The 16,746-nt window shown below is 46.5% G+C and overlaps 1 protein-coding gene across 1 annotated transcript; it reads right to left on the reverse strand.

Annotated features, from left to right (window-relative positions):
- Positions 1–4,098: 4,098 nt before the first annotated feature.
- On the reverse strand, positions 4,099–7,539 carry LOC148010024 (uncharacterized). Its single transcript, XM_087672711.1, has 2 exons — positions 6,957–7,539; positions 4,099–6,831 (listed from the first exon to the last, which is right to left on the reverse strand). The coding sequence occupies exons 1-2, from the start codon at positions 7,182–7,184 to the stop codon at positions 5,554–5,556; spliced, it is 1,506 nt and encodes a 501-aa protein (XP_087528837.1). The 5' UTR covers positions 7,185–7,539; the 3' UTR covers positions 4,099–5,553.
- Positions 7,540–16,746: the final 9,207 nt, after the last annotated feature.

Genomic DNA, 16,746 nt, shown 5'->3' on the forward strand with positions numbered 1-16,746 from the left:
ATTAACTGCTCAGCTTCGTCATTTCCCTGCATGTGCTCTCTGACTTGAGCACCAAATCTACTTTCAGCCACCACTGTGATAGCTTGTAACTCAACTCGTCTACTGAGGGCATCTGGCATTGTGTTCGAAGATCCAGGCTTGTGTAAAATTTCTATATCAAACTCTGCTAGAAAATCCTGCCATCTAGCTTGCTTGGGAGAGAGCTTCGGTTGGGTTTGGAAATATTTAAGAGAGATATTATCTGTATAGACCTTTGTGGGCTTGTCTTGAACATAGTGTCGCCACTTCCTTAAGCAATAAACCACTGCGAACATCTCTTGGTCATGCGTTGCCCACCTCCTTTCTGTAGCATCTAATTTCTTAGATTCATAACACACTGGGTGTCCATCTTGCATGAGGACGCCCCCAATGGCATATGCTGAGGCATCGGTATGGACTTCGAATGGGCGGGAAAAATCTGCCATCTTAAGTACTGGTGCCTGTATCATCATTTGCTTGAGTTGGTCAAAAGCCTGTTGTTGCTTATCTGTCCATTGAAAAGTAATTGTGGGGGATGTCAAATCTGTTAATGGTGCTGTAAGCTTGCTGTAGTCTTGAATAAAACGGCGACAGAAGACTGTAAACCCCAAAAATTCCCTGAGTTGTGCAAGCTTAGTAGGGGGTTGCCATTTCGTGACCGCCTGCACCTTCTTAGGGTCAATTGCAATACCATCCGGCTTGATCAAAAAGCCCAGAAAGTCTATCTGCTCAACTGCAAACTCGCACTTCTCCGGCTTAACATATAGTTGATGGTGGCGGAGCCGGGAGAAGACTTTGTGCAAGTGCTCCAAATGCTCCTCTAGAGTTTTGCTGTAAATTAAGACATCATCAATATAGATGATTACAAAGTCATCTAGGAAATCAATAAAAACTTTATCCATTAGTTCACAAAAGGTTGCTGGGGCATTGGTGAGTCCCTCAGGCATCACCAGCCATTCATAACTGCCATAACGGCTCCGAAAAGCTGTCTTTTCTTCATCGCCTTCTGCTATGCGAATCTGATGATATCTCGACCTCAAGTCGAGACGCGTGAAGAACCTGGCACCTTGAAGCCGATCCAATAAATCATCAACGACAGGCACGGGATATCGATTTCTGACTGTGAATTTGTTGAGAGCCCGGTAATCTGTACATAACCGGAGTGAGCCGTCCTTCTTCTTAACAAAGAGTACTGGAGCTCCATAGGGGGATCTACTTGGCCGCATGTGCCCAGAGGCTTCCATTTGACCAATCTGCTTCTTGAGCTCCACCAATTCCGTGCCTGTCATCCTGTAAATCGGCCCAGCTGGAGGTTGAACTCCTGGCACAAGATTAATCTTACGATCGACACTTCTGCGAGGCGGCAACCCATCGGGCAAATGGTCAGGCATGACATCTTGAAACTGATTAAGGAGCTCTTGCACCTTGTCATTACCTATGGTCCAGATGATCTGCTGAATCACTGGCTCTTCTTCAATTACGCGTGTAATGCAAATACGTAACTGCCCCCCATGTTTCAATTCTTTTTCTAGCTGCTTGGCCGTAATTTCTGACATAGGTGAGACTTGATTTTGATCCTGATGATGTTGATGGTGAGCATAAGCATCCCCTGTGAAGATTGGGATGGGAACGGGTTGGGGTGGAGGTTGATTCCTAATGTTGTTGAGAAACTGTGTTGACTTTACTATCTGTTAGCTGCATTGCTGCATGAAGAACTGTTGATGAAGCTTGCTTAACTGGTGTGTGCCTTTGAGGTGACTGTTTGGGAACCCATTTCTGTGTGTAGTTAGTATGAATAGTAGAAATTGAGTGACTCACCCGCTTATTGTCGAGGTGAGTAGTCACTGGATTTGGCGATGAAGATACAGCATGATCCTGAGACCTGCTACGAAAGTATGGAACCCACACCACTGTGGTTGGGGTTTGAAGATAAATCTTGTTTCTTTGCATCCCCAAAATTTGCACCACATGATGATCTACCCAATCCATTTCTAAAATGCCCTCAAACCCATCCATGGGTACAACAATGAAGTTTAACTTTGCTTGCCACTGCCCTATTTGCACTAGAACATCCTTTGCCATTTCACAAGCTTTATAGTTTCCCTGCACGAATGAAACTTCAACGCCTGCTGCCTTCGAGGGGCTGACGCCTAGGCGCGCTGCTACCTGCGGTGAAAGAAAATTATGTGTGGCACCTGTGTCCACCATTAAATTTTGCGAAACATCTTCCACTGCTGCCTGCACATACATATTGTTGATGCGAGGAATAAAAGCAGGCATAGTAGGAGGGGTGTTAGCCCCGACAGCACCCACTCTAGCTTGATGATCCCAATCCTTACTGTCTTCTTCAATTTCTGTAATGTGAACTGAGGATGGGGGCAACGGGGTACTAGCTTGAACATAAGCTGCCCTAGATCCACTTGTTGATGTCGTTGCCTCTTTGGAACAATCTCGAGCGAAGTGAGGCCCTCCACATAAATTACACATGCTATGGCGCCTCCTCTTCCTCTATATCCACTAGAATAACCCCTCCATCCCCCCCCCCCCCCCCCCGCGACGAAAAATTACTTTGACCAACTCCTCCACCTGTAGATCTAAAAGTTGTAGATGTACTAGCAAGGCTTGAGTCGGTCCTTGTGCCTTCAGTATACTCAATTCGAAGGGGTTGTTGACTTGACCATCCCGTTTCTGCACTAGCATTGGTTTGATTGAACCCTTGAGTTGTTCTTGGAGCCCATGATGTGCCACCAGAAGACGTATTGCGCATAGATCCGACTTGCCTGCCTTCAAAATCCATTAGCCTTTCAACCATATTCATAGCATCTGCAACTGTAGCTGGCTCCTGTTTTTCTATTTCTTGACGAGCCCAGCGTTGCAGACCATATAAAAAACCATGTAGTTTTATCGTCGGATCCATGTCGTGAAGCTGAAGCATAAGAGATCGGTATTTTTGAATGTAATCCCTCATTTTTCCAGCATACTGCTTGAGAAAACGCCATTCGTCTCTGACTTTGAAGGGCTCATTCTTGGGAACAAAATAATCTATCATCGCTTTCTGTAGATCCTCCCAAGAAAGTTTGCCCCCCTGCTATTCCTCCTCAAACATAAGCCACTTAGGCGGTCTCCGTCTAATAACTGAGCTGCTGCGAGACCTTTGCGACGGCTTGAAATTTTCATTAATTTCAGGTACCCGTCCACCTCACGGATCCATCTATTTAAGCTGACAGAGTCTCTTTCTCCTTTGTATTTGTTCGGTGGTTGCGGTTTAAATTTTCCCATTTCATCCGAAGACGAATCATCCCGATCTCTTCTATCTTTCTTTCTGCGTCTTCTATGTGGTTCAACTTCATTATCTGTTTCAGCCTGAATTTTTCCCATAGCTTTGGGCAACATTGTGGCCAAAAGATCTTGCATCATACCCCCATGGCCTCAATAGAGTTGGGCTCCCTACGAAACGCCACTCTTTCCTTCAGTGCTGCATCCTAATCATCCTCATGTTCCGTTGGGTACTCTTCCCCAACCTCCATTTGAGGTTTACTAGCCCCAATTCCGAGGGCTACCGAGATTTCATCTCGTTCCTCTCTAGCCGCACTTTTATTTTTGTTGCGTCCACCCATTTTTGATGAAACACAACTAGCTTTCCACTATGATCACTCCCACGCCCGTTGAAGGTCCTGCCTTCGCGTGAGGAGAGGCTCTGATACCAAGTGTTACGGACTAGGAGTGCGTAAGGTAAATATCCCCAAGTTGACTTTGGCACAACATAACACGTCACGTCACAACACGTCACAGCACGACACGGCGCGTCACGGCGCGGCGCGGCACGACATAACACGATTGCAAGAAAAGAGAGAGAGAGAGTTTTGAGAATGAAAGTGAGAAGATGTTTTAGATTGAGAAAGATTTACAAAGGAACGGGCAATTCGAAGATGGCGCAACACGCTACCAATTATCGTCTCAACACCGTTTGGTAAGGAAGCAAGAGGATGCTCCCTTATACCAATGCTCATGTACATTTTGTTAAGTACCCTGGGAAGCATGTTAATCGTTGTCCTCTGCACGTAATAAAAGCAAATACATCAATGGGTTACTGGCAAGCACTAAGATAACTCTTTGGAGTAACTTGGCTGGCTTCATATCGCACAAGATTTACGATGCGCCCTCTTTCGTGCAGACATTGAAATAAACGGCTTGCTTGGCTGTAACTCTTACTAGTTTTACATGCGTCATTCTTGTTATGAAACCCTTCGGCCGAAGCATCAATATCACTCTTTAGGTCACGCCTTAGTGATGTCTTCACCTTGCCTTCGTGACTGCAGCTTACAGTTTACTGCTCACAACAGCAAAACGATTGATTTCTGAAGGGATGTTCGTTGTTCACCATAGCCTATAACTTATAGTTACTGCTCATAACGTGCAAAACAATGGAACTACTGCTCTCAACATCCAAAACAATTATTCTCTGAAGGGATGTTCGTTATTGGGCTTAAGACAAGATCATAGCCTAACAGAATCTTTTGTAGTCACAAAAGGCACGGCATATGAAACATATCCCTCGCTCATTGGTAGTGACATGAGAGCCTTAAGCCACTACAAAAGAGATCACAAGCATGTCAACAAACCCTACCAGATGCACCTTCTCAAGCACATTTGAGTTTTTTTTCCTTCGTACTCACACTCATCTTTGAATGTGCCACTCCCACTCCCGAAGCAGTGGAGTTATTAACTTTCCCTACTGCAAAATACGAGCGTCGTCTCTTCAGACGGAGATGCATATGGACTGTAAATACTCCACAAATACATGCATTACTGCTAATACCACTCTTCGCAACATGTCCTACTACTAGCCTAGTCACAAGCTTTCTGTCGCCAGTAGCGATTTTTAAAGGGCCCCTTAAAAACCTGATGCGATTACTGCTTTGGCAATGCAAGACATGCTGTCAAAGCTTAGCTACTTCCCAGTAGCTGGAGCCTTATGATGTCCTATTAGTGTGCTTCGATTGGGTTGCGAATGGTCGCAGCTGATTTCTTCACCACGACTCCATGTTTATGACGGTTTCAATAACAGCTGTCCACTTATCTCCTCTCAAACTTTAGGCTGTGGATTGGGGAAATCCCATTGGGTATTGTACATGCTGAGCCATTTCATGTTTGAAATCCCAGCGTAAAGCAATCGAGTAGCAAGACGATATAGCACTACTATTAGATTTTGTGTAAAGCTAGGGCACACTTACTGGACGCACTCTTTCGAGGCAATCCTGCGACAATAGAAGACGAGCAGGGAGGGTGAATATCTATGTATATATAATCCATTGAGAAGATTCTGAGAGAAGCAAAGCAACCACAGATAACATCACACCATACCACATGTCCACAAATGGAGAAATCTAGTGTGGCCGCGGGGTTGTCAAAAATTAGACGCCAGAGGCTAGTATCGGATGTGATGATCATCATGGTCGGGCCAGCTGGGTCGGCCAAGGCAGAGGGACACGGGAGAGTGGCTGATGATTAAAGTGAGGGAGAGCAACTAGCTAGCTAGGCGCCATGGCCGTGATGCTGTGGAGAGCCCAAGGGAGTGTTATGGTTGGATGCACGCGCCTCTTCCAAGACGAGGGGGACGTGGCCGTAGACCTGCTGTTGCGAGAGCATCATGCTGAAGCAGCTGGGAGTGGCTGCGGGATAGTTGATTACACGACCGGGGTTGCTCTCCACAATCGTGCTGAGACTGCTGTACTGATGCTGATGCTGATACTGATGATGTTGGTGGTGCTGGAGCTGGTGAAGCTGGTGAGGGATATGTGGACGATATTGATGGTACTGCAGCTGATAGTGATGCTCAGTGGCGGACGGCACGACGTCGAGCATGGCGGCGCGTCGGGTGGGCTCCTGCAGCTGCTGCTGCATCGCGGGAGGCAGCGCCGCCAGAGCCGCACGGGTGTCCTCGTCTATATCATGGCCTCCACCGTCTCCGTCATCGTCTACGTCCGCTTCGTCTTCCTGGAGCTCGCAGAGGCCGGCGCTAGTGCGACCGGCGGACGCGCCGCCGTCGATGCTAATCCGGTGGCGATCGCGATCGTCGGCGGCGGCGCCGACCAGGAACTGGTTGCTGATGTGGCTGCCGGTGCTGCAGAATTCGGCGGCAGCGGCGGCGGCCGAGAGGGGGAGGGCGTCGAGAAGCTCGTCGACGTCGCGGGTGGTGTTGCTATGGAGGGCAGTAGCGACGGGGAGGTGGCCGGAGAAAGTGCTGTTGGCGTTGCTGTAGAGGTTGAGGGAGGAGGCAGCGCCGGCGCGGGGGGGCGCGAGGGAGGCGGTTGAGCGGGAGGAGGAGGAGGCGCCGTAGAAGTAGTCACTGGAGACGGCCGGGGAGGCGAAAGGGGACGCGGACGGCATGAACGACATGGAGTTGGCGTTGGTGCTGGTGGTGGGCGTCGGTGTTGGCGTGGCGGCGCGGGACGACGAGAACTGGAGCTGCAGAGCGTGGACGGCCGCCGTCGCGCCGCTTCCGCCGACAGAAGTGTGGTGGTGTCGAGTGGGCGAGGCTGTGGTGCTACAGTCGCCGCCGCCACCGCCGGCTCCGAGTAGCCCCGCTACCATCGCGTCCAGCTGCAGCTGCGCCGCCACTTGCTGCTGCGGCGGCGCCGGCAACGGCGGCTGCTGGTAGCCGAAGAGCGACCCACCGAACCCTAAGCCGCTACCAGAGCCGCCACCGTCGAAGGCAGCTACGCCTAATGCGCCGGCGCCGGGGCGACCCCCATAGGCCGCACTGCTGCTCCCGCCGCAAGCGCCGCCACTGAGCGCGCTACCGCCGCCGCGCTGCGAGCAGCACAGCACGCAAAGCTCACTCAAAGTAAGGGAACGATATCAATACGAGCTGCAGCAGGAGCTTAGCAGCTACTCCACATGCACACGATACTAAATTTCACTATTTCTAAAGCTACCTTGTGGTGATGCAGCAGCGTACTGCTCCTGTAGGTTGTGCCGTCCTCCTCCACCGTCCAGCCGGCCTCCGCCGCCAGGCAGCGCAGCACCTCGTTGATGTCCGCCCTCGGCGCCAGATTGTACCCGCCATGCTTCCTGAGACCCTGGAATATCTTGGTCGTTATCGCTCTCCTGTTCCTTTCCCTTATCTTCGTCTTCTCCTTTTCGTTTGCGCTCAGCTTCCCCATCCCGGCCACTTTGCTCTCTCTCTCTCTCTCTCTCCCTCTCTCGTCCCTGCAGTCCTCCCTCCTCCTCCTCCCCCCAGCAGGAGGGGCCCCCTCCTTCCCTTCAAATCAATGGTAAAGGGCACAGGCAGTCCTATTTACTGCTTCGATTGATTGAGATTCGGTTTCTGCGCAGAGACAACGAGAGAGAGAGACAGAGAGAGAGAGAGAGAACCAAGGATGTTTGGAATTTCAAAAATGAGAACCTTCAATCATGAAATGGAAGTACGTCGGTAGACAACTGGAAGCGGCAGCACTTTGTTGAGAGAGAGAGAGAGAGAGAGAGCGACTGGACAAAAGACCCGCCTGGAAGTATCATCATCTGATGAGGGAAGGAAAAAGAGAGAAAGATGGCGACTGCGGGTTAAAAAAGAGCCGAGGATCCAGTACAGCTCACTCAGAAAACCAGAAAGGCAAAAAGACGGAAAAAAGCGAGGCGCAGCAGCAGATAACGTTTTTCGAGCTTGAGTGCAGGGCAGGTTACCGACTACACAATAAAGAAAGGGATGTTTTTAGGTGTAAGGAATTCTTCTATCACAACACAGATAGGACAACACACCAGAGAAGGGGCGCAGGCTGCAGCGACAAGGGCAGTCCCAAATTTGGAGATGGACCCACTCCACAGTCCAGTGTCTTTGGCTCCTTGAATGCCATGTCACAACTTAGGAGTTGTTCCCTTGGAGTCTTTTTAGCGGGGATTTTCCGATGGCTTTTTTAGACAACTGGTTTCTGGTATTCTCAAAAAACCATTTGGAGCACCTTCATGTAGCATGTTTTCAAAACATCGTTTCAAAAGGGGAATGCATGTTGCCTACTATGATAATCATCCTTCACCTTCTCGCAAAGCATTTTGTCCATCACTTTCATGTTGTGGAACTTGCTCATAAAGCAAGACTAGGCGCTCCGTGCCTAGGCTCGCCCGGCGGGGGGGGGGAGGGGGTGCGGGTGCTAGACGCGGGGCACCCACCCCCGCGTTCTCTTTTTTTTTGTGGGGGAGGTGGGGGGCTGCCACGTGGCACCTGCCCCCACCTCTCCTTAACTAATAGTATAGATGTAGGCGAAACACATGGAGTGAGTAGTCACCTTCATGCAAAAGGGCCTTTAAAGGTGTGGTGCACTAGGCACCGCCAAGCTCGCCTCTTGCCTCTCTCTTTCTCGGTTCCCTACTTCCTTTCATTCTCGCTTGCTATGTCTTGGACTTCCTCCCTGCAACACACATGCAATGCTATTGCACACGTTGCAAAAACAAAAAGATGGGATGTTGGCTTCATCTATGCAACAGCCAATACTCTATGGTTTGCTGCCGCAGTGAATGACCTGCTCAAGTAGTGCCCTCACTCTTGTTTTGAGCAATCTGCTTGGGGATACTAAGGTGCGCGCCCATTAGCATTAGATTATAGCAAAACTTCTATGTGTGGACTATAAAGCCATTGCAAACTCCTATAGATCAATTATGCGAACTATAAAGCCACTACAAACTCCTATAAATCAATTAACAAGTAGCATGGGTCAATGTGGAGTCAATATGCATCATACCAAGTTAATTAAATGGTAATAGTAGATCAAGCACATCAATAAAAGGTCAAAATTAACAGTAATGCAAGTCGCATGCAACATTAGGAGGTAAACTAAAGGGTAATTATTTAGAAGGTACTTTAAACGGTAATAGTTGGTTAAGTATATCAATACAAAGTCATTAAAGCGGTAATACGATGTTAAGTGCATACCTCATGCATACATAGAAGCTCAATCAAAGGGTTTAATTTCCATGGAAATGGTTACATTAAAATATATTAATTATATTAAAATGACATTGACTCATATATTAATGTCTTTTCTTGAGAGTGCAACAAATGCTTGCTTCAACCAGAAATTATGCCATTCAATTTGCTCAACTAAACCCAATAAAACCGTATCGTTGTGCAAATCGAACGTGATGATCTTATGTCAAAAAAGAAATGCCTGTGTCTTTTAACAAAATAAATTATAGATTTTACCCTACAATGGGTGCTATTAATTGTACCCACATCAAATTGAAAAGCTAGCTAATGAGTTGGCAATAATAAACTTGTATGATAGAAAGGGAGATTACTCCATGACAATACAAGGCATAGTGGATGCAAAATGGCGGTTCCTTAATGTCTATGTAGGGTAATTTGGCCAAGTTGATGACAAAAGAGTTTTCCAAAATAGCTCCTTCTTTCAATTGGCATAAGGGAATCAACTTATGGATGGATCTTCTTTTTGCAACTTGAGCTATAGCATTTACTAGCACATTATTGGAGTTGGTAGTTTCTACCGTCTTCCATGGCTAATGATTCCTTTTCAAAATCCATGTTCTTCATCACAATCCCATTACAAACTTTCAATTGACTTCTTCTCGCATGGTGGTTGAAAGAATGTTTGATTAACTAAAGGATGGATGGATGCTATTGGATGGGGTCATTAAAAACCTTAATGCTAGCAAGGTCGCCAAATTTATAGTAGCGTGTTGCATGCATTGATCATGGCATGTAACTTGAAAATGAGTTTGGTTGAGACTTGATTATCTAAAATTAGGGGCTTCAAAAGGGTGGAATCCATTAATTCAAATCAAAGTTGAACATGTGACAATGTATTTGGATGAGATACATGGAACCCACATTTGATTTTACAACTTTGATTCATACTTTGCTTTTTGCATGTGCTTTTGAATAAAAGTTCTTGCATGTGCCTTGGAAGTCCCGCTCTATGCTAGTAGCATTCTTCTTAAACTTGCCCCTCTTCTTTCCTATAGAATTAGGGCTATTTTGATCAATGTGAATAACACCTCTACCCATTGCATGAGTGATGTCCTACACCCCACCAACATGCATTGCCAATGTGGAGGAGTTTGAACTTCCTACATTAAAGCATGTATTGATATGAATGAAAATAGTGTTCATGCAAAGTACACACCAAGAGAACATAGTTCTCATAATATCTAGAGCTTCTTCAAAACTACCAACGAGTATAGGCCCAAGATCAACAAGCACATCTATCTCGAAACTTGTACTCGAGTATGTCGTACAATCTCTTGTTAAATGTATTTGGACAACCCCCTTGCACATGCTCTACTTGGTCCATCAAAGCATAAGTGTCCTTCCCAAACAGATTGACTTTGTCCCAATCCCTTATATTCTTATACTTTGGAAAAGCATTTTCTCACTTATCACCACATTAAAGGGGATTTTTGTTCACACTATTTGCATTGTACCATGCAAACACCTTGTCAAGATTGTGGGAGAGAAGGAAGGAGTCTCACTTGTAGCTTTCTTGCTTGCACAATGGGGGAATACACACATAGGTGGAGGTTGAAAACAATTTTCCTCTTCTTAGTTGTGTAAGCCAAAAGAACTCTAGTACAAGGAAATAGAAGAACCCTATATATGGGTCTCAAACTAAACTCAACTAACTAAGATGGCATACTAACTGAGCCACGAACTAGAGTAGATAAGGATAGCTATCATGTAGCTATTATTCGTGGGTGGTGTACCAACCGCATCTGCAATTGACCAGTCGGTGACATAAATGCACAACGGTCACCCTGGCATATCACGAGTGGAGCTCGATATCTCAACACTCCCCCTCGAGCTCAATCCCAATTCTTGCACACCAAGCAGGTCTCTGAACTTGCGTAGCTTCTCTGCGCCCAATGCCTTCATAAATATGTCAGCTACCTAATCCTCTGTGCTGACATAAACTAGATCAATAAAACCTAGTAAAACCCTCTCCCGCACATAGTGATAATGCACCTCAATGTGCTTTGTTCTAGCATGATAGATTGGGTTATTTGCCAAGTGTATACTACTCATGTTGTCACAATAAATGACAACTGGCCCATCTGCAGGCTGATGCATATCATAAAGTAGCTTATGCAACCAAGCTACCTCACATGCAGCCATTGCTGCACCCCTGTACTCAGCCTCTGTGCTGGACGAGGCAACTGTAGGCTGTTTCTTGTTGCTCCAAGTGACTGCAACACTCCCAAAAGAGAAAACATATCCACTGGTAGATCGTCTATCAGAAATGCTACCAGCCCAATCAGCATCAGTGTATCCATGCAACTGTATCTGAACCCCAGTCTCATAAAATAGTCCATACTGCAATGTGGACTTCACATACCTGAGTATGCGTCTAGCCGCATCCAAATGCAGTTTTCCTTGGAGCCTGCATAAACTGACTTACCAATCCAACAGCATAGCTCAAATCTGGCCTGGTAATAGTCATATAAATCAAGCTTCCTACTATGCGTCTGTACATAGTAGGGTCTTCCAGAAGCTCACCTGCATCTGCGCTCAGCTTCACATTCTGCTCCAAAGGAACTAAAATAGGCTTATAGCTTGTCATCCCATATTTGGACAACATGTCCAATCCATACTGCCTCTGCAAGAGCTGTATCCCACTTGGTGATCTAATCACCTCAATGCCCAAGAAATAACGCAGCTCTCCCAAATCCTTCATCTCAAACTTCTGCTTCAATAGCATTTTCACATGAAGGATATCTTCATCACTGAGAGCATTGCAATTTCTTCTCCAATGAAATCTTGTGGGCAAATGTCTTATGTTGATACAAAGACGCAAGCTTCTTCCACACTTCCGCCGCGGTCTTTAACCTGTGAACATGAACAAGAACAGAGTCGTGAAGACTCATAAAGAGAAAGGAACGGGCTCGAGAGTTGAGCCTATCCCACAAGGCTGCACGGTCCATAGAAGCCCCATCTGACAGATCCATCAAGGGACAGTCTATGGATGAAGAAACAAGCTCCCATAGATCGAAGTGTCGAGGATGCACTCCACCTTACACGACCAGAGGGAGTAGTTGGAGCCATCCAACTTGTCTTCCTTCAGAAAGAAAGGGAGTATGGGCACCTGTATCAAGGGAATCAAGGAAGGCATACGGAAATTAGAAGCAGTCACAACAACCCCCTGGAAACCATCACCATGTCCCACATGTTGAGCTAAAATATGCATTACTTGCTGATTAGCCTCTTAAACAACCCCAAAACACACTAAAAAATGCTCTTTTAGAGTAAAAACACTAAAACAGAGAGTAGTTCGAGAGAGTTCAATGGAAGCCCTAAAACAGGGAGCGGTTCGAGAGAGTTCAATGGAAACCCTAATTTTTGGGGCGCCCTTCCACATCTATAAATAGATAGGCTACCCCCATTCAGATTTATTCCGTCTGTGCAGGTTTCTCACTCCACGTGCAAATTTCAGCCATCAGCCTCCTCCCATGTGGCTATCCAACCCTCAAGACTGCTGCCACTCCATCCGTATTTGCTCTTCCTGCTGGCACCTTCATCCATGCTAACGTCAGCTACTGGCGACATCATCATCTGCTACAACTGATCATCCAGTCATCGCCAACCACATCAGACATTGTTTCAACACGCTGTTTACAGCAAATTGTGCACAGTTTCCAACGTCCGATTGGTGGTACACTGCTGCATTTACCAGTTCCAGCCTCCAAATTGCTGTGTTTTGGTGACCACCCTGCTTCCATTCACTATTCAGTACTCCTACGCTCCGACTGGTGGTCACAAACTTGGAATCCGTCTCCAGTGGACGTCACACTCCAACATTGCTCTGCCCTTGAGCACACTATACACTCTTACGTTCATTTACAGCATCCATTCACTTCAGAGTTGTGTTCTCTCTCTCCCTTCTTCTGTTTGTGTTTGGGTTTCTGTGTTTGAGTTTTTGAGTTTTGCGTTTAGGACTTGAGTTTTGCCCTCTGTGTCTTTGTCTATCTCTTTGTGTTTCTGTCGTGATTGTACGGTATGTGTCCTCAGTGCAAACCCTAGCAGTTTTCTTCACATGGTATCAGAGCCGGTGCTCTTGTAAAGAGTATACTACGGATATTGTGGAGAGCTAGTCTTTGTGCGAGACACACAATACAACTCGTAGCCGAATCACAATGTCCCAGACACCTTCTTCTCCAGTTCCTATGATGTCTTATCAGGCTTCTCCATCATTGGAGATCTTGAGACGACATTATGGACTCGGTGAGGAGAACGACACTCCACCTTCACCAAATTTCACTAACATGATAGAGGAGGGCTTTGAGAAGTACTATCGCAACAAGTACGGTGATATTTACACCCCTCCTACCAGTTTTACTACCACATCCGGACCGGTTGGTGAGGCTGGCCACCTCTCCGATCATGGAGAACATACGGCATTCGGAACGTCTCGCGATCCATCTTCATCATCTCAGCCAGGTCCAATGTCAAGTTCGTACAATACTTTTGTGTTGCATGAATCAAAATCCTCGCCTATTTCTTCTTTTGAGGTATAGAATCCAAATGGCTTTGCGTATGTGAACTTCAATAGAGGGGGCTCACGAAGCAGACGAAATTCAGATACATCTACAACTTCTGTTTCATTTGAGTATGTCACACACTTCTCACTTCCCTCCCATCCCACCCTCTTCAATATCACACCTTGATCACCTCTCATCATCTTTCCAAAACCTTGGATTATACTCCACATCTGCATCACACACCCTAGGGATTGGATCTTCCATCTGCGCTCCTTGCACCTTTTCCTTCACCCCATTCTCTACCTCTTTGCACCATGATACTTCATTAGAGGAAATGCCACCGTTTAACACGATGCCTCTCACCTTTCAGCAAATGAGCACACCCATAACTCCTAGGTCGACTGTGATAGGCATCCCCCTCACTATCCCCAACTTCACATCTCCCATGTCCACTCATACACAGGGGTTTCCATCCTCAGCTTATGGTGCATCTTCACGCTCTCCTTGGGTTATACCTACACAGGGATTCCCCTCTTCTGCTTCCTATGTTTCCATCCCACCTCCTTGGGTTCCTCATGTGGCTACAATGCCCATGCTTAGTCAACCCATCCCTACCTATGGATCCACCTTGCACACTATCCACATGCCTGGTGGGCACTCTAGGGCCCATTCCCAAGTGTATTGCACTCCCCCATCCTACCCCCACTACATTTTTTCACACTATCCATCTCTGAGCACTACCACACCTATTGCAACGGCCAAGAATGCCTTTACGGATAAGACACGTTTTAACGGATCAAATTTCACCACTTGGTCTAATTTCATGCAACAAGTGCTTGAGTCTCACCACACGGTCTAATTTCATTGGTCCAGAGCCTATACCGGACCCTCGACTAGCTCACCTTGATTACATCCGTCAATGGAGAGCTCGCAATGCCACAACCAATGTTAAGCTGATGCAAGGATTGCTTCCTGAGTTTCACTCTTAGTTGCAGCACTTCCCGCTCACATCAGAGCGTTGGAGTTGCCTTCTCGACCACTATGCGGCTCGTGATCGTACTCGGTGCATCAATCTCGACTTTGAGCTTCAAGAGTTCTCTATCAAGAAAGGGGATGATCTGAAAGTTAAGCTGGCTGAATATAGGCGGTTGCTTGCCGAGTTCGCCACTACTGGCTCTCCAAAGTTAGATGACGATCATGTTATATTCTTCTTGAATAAGTTGCTCGAAAAGTACTTCAATTCCATTCAACACATCATCTCCCAACCTCGATTGCAAACCTTCTAGGAGTTTGAGTGTCAGTTCTTGCGTTACGCGAGGCTGCATGATCAAGTCCACAAGAAATCCTCATCACAACCTTATTCAGAGCAAAGGGGTTTGGTTGCCTCTTCTTCGAGAGGAAAAACCACCAATGGCAAGAACTCGCAAGATACAAAGGCAAGCCACTCAAAGGGTGACTTCTCTTCCTCAAATGGAACCAAAGATTCTAGACCTATCTGGCAACAACTCCCTAAGAAAAACCGGTTTTGCACACACTGCCAGAGAGCAGGCCATGTGGACGAGGAGTGTCGCTCCAAGGCCCAAGGTCTTCCACCTAAAAAGCCTCAACAGACCGCTGCAATTGCACAGTCCAATGGGGCTACGCCTTCTGCTCCTTCAACACCCGTTGTTGCTGTTGGACATGTGGCTCAAGGTACAGCCTCAACAGCCCATTTCTTTCACTACCCCTGAGAGACTGGCTGATTGGTCTGCAGGTTCCAACCCCGTAGCACTTCATGCATCTATCTCACCTTCCTCCCCACATCGTCAGGCATTCCCTTGACAGAGCCTTGCTACTAGATGTACACGATGGTGGCCACCTTCTTAGACTAGCATGTCTTTAGGTCATTTCAAATACCCTAGGTTAGTCTAGCATTCATTTTTCGCACTCTTAGAGTCGAATCCATAGGATTCATTGTCCTTAACTTTTTCTTTCTTTTGTCTTCCGCTGCATTTACTCACATATACACATTCATTGCATTTATTTTGAGTTAGATTTTCTTTTTGTTTTGTTTTGCCTTGGAGCATCTCACCACTAACCTCTGTGTTTACAAATTCTCATCTCTTTTGCAAGGTTTTGTCTTTCAGTGTAGGGTTAACTTACAAATTGCTTTGGTTCTACCTGGGCTAGAGACATGGGGATGCGCACCATTCCTTTCATGATTTCATCATCCTAGGAGTGCTTGCTTTTCTTCCAGCATGGCGGTTTTCCCTCCCGAGGCGGATCGTACAGCATCTCTCTCGATGCTATCATGGCAATGACTTCTACCTTGCTCTTCTAGCAGGATACTTCATCCACTTCATCTTCTTTCATTCCTTATGGTTCTCGGCACCATATGAAGACCGACATCAAGCTCCTCTTTCTTCTTCAACATCTACATTCAAGTTGAGAGGGAATTCCTACCCTTCTTGGTATTCTACAAGCTTCAGCACTTTGTCTTCGACATCGGCTTTTTCCCCCTGTTGTACCTTACCCTTTGCATTGCATGATTTCATCATCTTTGTACTAGGAAGCTTGGGCAAGTAAACAATTTCCCCATGAGAAACACTGTCCAAGTGGTACCTATTGCATAAGCATTTTTCAACATGTAGCATACTTTGCATCTCATTGTGCAGAGCACCACTTTGCAGCCATAGCAATGACTGCTTTTATGGTTGCTATCCTTGCAACCAGACTGAATGTTTCTTCACAGTCAATGCCATATGTTTGTGCATACCCCTTGACTACTAATCTTGCCTTGTATCTATTCACAGGACCATCTGCATTGTGCTTCATCTTATAAACCCACTTACAGCCAATTGCATTCTTACCTTTAGGCAAAGGTACCAATTCCCATATAGCATTTGCTTCCAAGGCATCCATTTCTTCATCCATGGCTTTCTCCCATTTTTCTTTTCCCATGGCTTGCTCAAAAGAAGTGGGTTCTGGTTCCTATATCACTTTGACCATATATGCATAGTGAATGGCTGTAAATCCATCATATTTCAGCCTATCCACAGGATACCTAGCTCTCGTAAACCTACGCAAAATAGGTTCACTCCCAGGTGCTCTCAAAAATCCCTGGTCTTCCTTACTCCAGGTGTAACAATAGAAGGAATACCCAACTCATCATCAATGCTCTGTTCTGAGCCACTGGATTCACCATCCACATAAGAGTGACCTGCATTCACATCAAACATGGACTGATCAACCTTCTCTTTTCCT

Source organism: Lygodium microphyllum, chromosome 30, assembly GCF_053477565.2.
Source record: "Lygodium microphyllum isolate KBCC chromosome 30, Lygodium_microphyllum_v1.1.10, whole genome shotgun sequence".
NCBI lineage: Eukaryota > Viridiplantae > Streptophyta > Polypodiopsida > Schizaeales > Lygodiaceae > Lygodium > Lygodium microphyllum.

Bases quoted from the DNA above. Each gene is read 5' to 3' on its own strand.
- LOC148010024 (XM_087672711.1), bottom strand. From the start codon at position 7,184: ATGGGGAAGCTGAGCGCAAACGAAAAGGAGAAGACGAAGATAAGGGAA. The intron at 6,832-6,956 runs GTAGCTTTAGAA...TGCTGCTCGCAG, and splicing joins CGCTGCTGCATCACCACAAG to CGCGGCGGCGGTAGCGCGCT.